Source organism: Triticum aestivum, chromosome 4B, assembly GCF_018294505.1.
Source record: "Triticum aestivum cultivar Chinese Spring chromosome 4B, IWGSC CS RefSeq v2.1, whole genome shotgun sequence".
Lineage (NCBI taxonomy): Eukaryota > Viridiplantae > Streptophyta > Magnoliopsida > Poales > Poaceae > Triticum > Triticum aestivum.
Genome location: NC_057804.1, coordinates 577,115,913 through 577,121,033, shown reverse-complemented (window position 1 = coordinate 577,121,033; position 5,121 = coordinate 577,115,913). Strand labels below are relative to the sequence as shown.

The following is a 5,121-nucleotide window of genomic DNA, read 5'->3' as shown; positions in this document are numbered from 1 at the left end:
TTCATTCATTTTGCTCCATATGTAGTCCACCTAGTGAAATTTCTACAAAGACTTACATTTAGGAACGGAGGGAGTACTTTGATTGATCTGTTGGTCAAACCATATCTGCTGCTGAAGATATATACTCCCTCCGTTTCAAAATAGATGACTCAACTTTGTACTAACTTTAGTACAAAGTTGAATCATCTATTTTGGAACGGAGGGAGTAGTATTGTAAATTAACTGTTGTGATCAGAGTTTTGAGTTGACCCTATGTCATGCAAGTATGCAACCTTCTTCTGAGATCCACTTATGTATTGTCCACTGCAAATGAATGCTTGGAATTTAGAATGCAAGTTACAACGAGTGCAGATCACTAGTGCACTGTTGTGCAGTGTAATCTCTACGTTACAATATTTGGGTGATGGTTTCATACTAGGAGCCTATACGGTTCTGCAGAATTAGGATTATGCTAAAACTTTCGTTTAATTTATACAGACAGTCAGGTATAAAACATTAGAAGAAACGGTGTTCTGACGTGCAGTTTACTATAATGAAAAGTAATACTCTCTCCGTAAAGAAATATAAGAGCGTTTAGATCACTAGTACTATATACTCTAGAAGTACTGCCACAGGTAATTGTTCTGCTACGAACTTCTTTGTCCCACTCTGCAATTTAATCATACTGACAAAACGTAACAGTACAAGATGCGTTAACCTCAGCAAGATTCAGCATTATAGAATGTCCTGCAGCTGCTTCAGGCTGGGATCCAACTCTGCGCCATTACCCTCTTCATAATAACCATCTGAAGGGCTCCTGTATGCATCAGCAATCGCCTTTCCTTTATCCATAACAGCTGATGGCACGGTTTGCAGGAGGCTGAAATGACAGGAATACAAAGAAGTATGAGTAATGCCTCCTTTTGATTTCAAGATGGATAAAGATTTTGTACTATTTGGCAATACTTGTCTAGTGCTCCAAGGGCTACAGCAATTTTGCTCCTCATGACTTCAACAGATGCTGACGAGTCTTTCCGTGAAGCCTTTAGTAGCAGCGAGTCGAGATCTTCCAACGCTCTAGGAAACAGCATGCATAACAGCTCCTAAGCTCCAATACATTCGGCAAACAAGTATGTACTTCTAAAAAGGGTGTCATTTACCGTAAGCATTCGTCGACTGCATCAGAGGCAGTTTTGCCTTGGCCATTAGTAGAAGCATATTGTGCCACCTACATTAAGTTTACGACACAGTTTCAGTATGCATAGCTAGAAGTAAAGGAATCATAATTATGAAATATGGATACTCTATAATGCTATGGCCTAAGAATAATTTCAAGACCCTAGGACACCTGAAGCTTGAGAAGTAGAAGGGCTAGCTAGTCATAAAAACATGAATGCACTAGTAATGTACCAACATTCACCAAATCATTGACTTACTGCTCGAATATTGATACGTAGTGATGATGCTGGACCAGAACGAAGCAATGATCTACTCTCATCAAACCTTGGCTTCTCGAATTCCAAGGATTTCTCTGTATGAAGAGCATATAAAGGTTAAAAACATCTGACAAAGGTGGAATCTAAGATAATTGAGTTGTAGCAATTGTATTCTGCTTGTTTCAAAGGACCATTTCCATTGGAAGAAGCACATGATAATTGAATAATGTATATGGTACACCTGCAAAAGAACTTTGAACAAAACTGTACATTTCACACTGATTCTGGACGATTGCAGATGAAGAACCCAGCTGCTAATGGTTGCTCAAACAGTCGTGCACTTGCAACTGGAATAACTTTCTTGCGCATGTTCAATCAGGACAGCCCGTGTGCCGACCAAGTCGGTGCATTGGGTACCAAATTTATCAACAGTAAATCAGCCTCACCTAGATCCCTGAACTGGTCTTGGGTCAGCAGCACAGCCGGGACGTATGTCTCCAATGGCTCCAGCTTCTTCCTAGCAGCAGAGGCAATTGAAGGTCAGCGCGAAGCCACAAGGTGGTGTTAACGCAAAGAAAAATGGAGACACGGATTAGTACTTCTTGACGTAGTTGTCGAACGGACTGGCTTCTGCCCCTGCAAACATCCGTGGCACGGCAAATTGGTCACTCACATCGCACACAGCTCGCCCAAAACACACAGGCGAGCTGCCCATTGAATATTGTAGTAGCATGCTTACGGCCGGCGGTAGTGGCGAGCCAGGCGGCGACGCCCGCGAGGGAGACGGCCCGGCGGCCGAGGCCGAAGCCGACGGAAGGCGATGGGGCGGAGGCGGCCGTAACGCGGCAGCATCGGCGCCGGCCGCGGGGCGGCGCTAGGGTGGGGCAGGGCTGCGCCCCGGCGGATGTGGCGGGGAGGAGCGAGGCGGAGGGCATTTTTGGGGGTCGAGCGGGAGCTCCCGGCGGGGAACTGGGGAGAGCTCTTTGCTGGCTGCCGCGACGCGAGGCGGCGGAGGGAGGGGATGCGGCTGTGGTTGGCTCGGCGTGGCCACGGGCGGGGCTGCCTACGAACAAATCGTTCGGGTCGGGCAGCAGGTCGACGCGCTCGGTGATGTTGCACGTTACGTGGGCTATCCGTTGCCACCAGGTCGCCACCCTCCTTGTACGTGGGCTCTGCCTTGTCGCCGGCATTGCGATCGCTGGTAATGGCATGAGCGCGACGTCGTCCGAAAAAGCATGGGCGAGGATGATAAACCAATGCCACGAAACCGATAGCCAAGTTTTTGTTTAAGGCTGCAGAGATCGCAAGCAGCGACGTAGAGACGACCAAATTTTGCTCATATTAGTCGCAATCAAAATAAGGTTAGCGATAGTCTAACGAATTTTGCTCGTGTAGAGGGAAGAACAATGACATGGATTGGATCTGGCCCAGCAGATGCACTTGAGCTAGCTACGGCTGATTGTAACTCTTTGGAGTCTTGAGCAATACTATCTTTCACCCCCAAAAAAGAAAACGACCAAATTCGAGGGTTGGGTTGTCTTCATGAGGTGCGTCCAGAAGGAAATGTCGCTCCATGCGAACTGCGTCACATGATATGCAAATGGAGATAGGGGCGAAACCAGATCGGAGCCGAATGGACGATGCTCATATCGTATCATATTCTATTGTTCTGTTTTGATTTGAATACCGGTTTATGTACGTGTTTAGCCCATCATTGTCCATCATTGTGCAACAACCACCCAATGACCTTGATCTTGTTGGGAACCCGGGAGGACCAAACTAGTGAGAGCAGGGTCATCAACAACTTTGTACATGATGGTTTGTATACAACTTTTGTTGAGGAGGGCTCACCACCAACACATGCATTGTTGATCTGGCACTCTAGTGAGCATAACACCCTTCAGAAGACCACAAATGGAGACAAGTTCTTTCATTGCGGCAATGGTTAGTCTATTACGCAAGGCTGAGCCAATCTCATCATGCATGATAGTATGAACGATCACATTTTATTTAGTGATGGGAGTAGATGGCAAGAAAAGAAGTGGCTAGGGGCACTGGTAGTAGCCATGGCACACTTTTGTGGCTGCCCAAGGCCACACACATTCCAACAACAAAAATTGAACTTGAGCTTGGTCATAGAGCACAGAGTAACACCTAGAGTAGATGAAATAGAAATTTGATACTAGCTTAATAGTGTATGCCTTACAAAAGGGTCGACAGGGTTGACACCGAAACACCACTGGGACCAAGAACTGAAGGAAGGTGACGACGTAAAACATTGCCATAAGGGCAGGTATGGCCTAAGCAAAGAGAGGCGATCGTGGCGCAAGGGAAGACACCTCCGCGACCTCCTCCGGTTCAGCACCAACCAAAACAAGGTGGATTTTCCATCTTGCGCAGAACATTAGGTGATGTCTCTTAAACCATCTACGTTTTGGTGGACTAACTTAACTAAGTAGGAAGCTTTTTTCAATAAGTGAGAATGAGAATGGTGACTCATGCATGATCCACTGCTTCCATGGTAGGCTTCTAGAATGAAAGAACTTGAAAGCAAATTTCATCATAAGACAAAACTTTGTGCCTGAATGTTTTAATACCTAAACCACTAACCACCTACTAAAAACAAACAAGTCCAATTCTGGGAAAATGGGGTTCTCTTTTTATTTGCCAAGTTAGGCAAGATAGTCATGTAAGAAAATATACCCTAGCACTCTGAAGTCTTACTATTTACTCGGGACTGAGTGAGATGGATCTTGGAAGTTTGATTTCTGATTGGATAGTGATCTCGGGTATGAAAACTTTGCCCCATGCTACCAAGCATTGTGATCCTGAACAAGTATCTTTGTCAGACTAGAAAAAAAGACTTCCATTTTTGTCTAGGTGCTTAATGGGGAGTTTGCGTAGTAATAAGGAGCCCATGAAATATGTGGGGAGTGGGTCAAGGACTGCAAAGAGTAGGACTAGGCGGCCACCTTTGGTGAGTAGATGTGCAATCCATCTGGATAGACAACAATCAAAAGTGTCAATTAAGGGAAGCTGTGGACGACACTTTAGTTGAGGAAAGAGGCATCCTAGGTATGTTTGTGGAAAGTAAGACAAAATTGTCTGTAGATTAACAACCAATAGAAAGCTGTAGTTTTTGGATCAACATTAAGTGCTACGAAGGTGGAAATTAATATGTAGCTAGGCTAGTGGTGACAATAAAATCATCCAATATTGTTTTGAGCTTTGTTGCCGCAGTGGGAGTGGCTTCTAGAAAGATGAGTGTGTCATCTGCATACTGCAGAATTGGTGGTGGCATGCCTTGTTTAATGGGGTGATGTAGTTTATCATGCTCAATGTTGAGGATATCGGTTATCGTTAGCGTTTTGGTCAGCTGGGAATTAGAGATTAATCTAAAATCTGCCGATTAATCGATTTTATGGGTCGATTATTAATCGGCCATTTTTTGCAAATCCCAGGTTCCCAACAATGAAATATGTTATATTCAACACCAAAAAAATATTGGACAGAAGTGTTACCTTGATTCCTAGCTTTTGTATCCTCGTATTATGACAAACAAAAGAACAATAGTACATATTGCATAACAAGGTCCACAAAACGCAAATAAATATATTTTTTCCAAACATACTCCTAGGAATAGGACCTATTTATCGGTAGATTCTCGACAAATCGCTTGTCAGAGCAATAAACTGGCCCAAACGAG

The 5,121-nt window shown here is 44.5% G+C and overlaps 1 protein-coding gene across 1 annotated transcript; it reads right to left on the bottom strand.

Moving 5' to 3' along the window:
• Positions 1 to 554: 554 nt before the first annotated feature.
• Positions 555 to 2,536, bottom strand: LOC123089249 (uncharacterized). The gene is made up of 7 exons (XM_044510970.1): positions 2,155 to 2,536; positions 2,015 to 2,051; positions 1,862 to 1,932; positions 1,416 to 1,510; positions 1,140 to 1,207; positions 946 to 1,056; positions 555 to 859 (listed from the first exon to the last, which is right to left on the bottom strand). The coding sequence occupies exons 1-7, from the start codon at positions 2,348 to 2,350 to the stop codon at positions 715 to 717; spliced, it is 723 nt and encodes a 240-aa protein (XP_044366905.1). The 5' UTR covers positions 2,351 to 2,536; the 3' UTR covers positions 555 to 714.
• Positions 2,537 to 5,121: the final 2,585 nt, after the last annotated feature.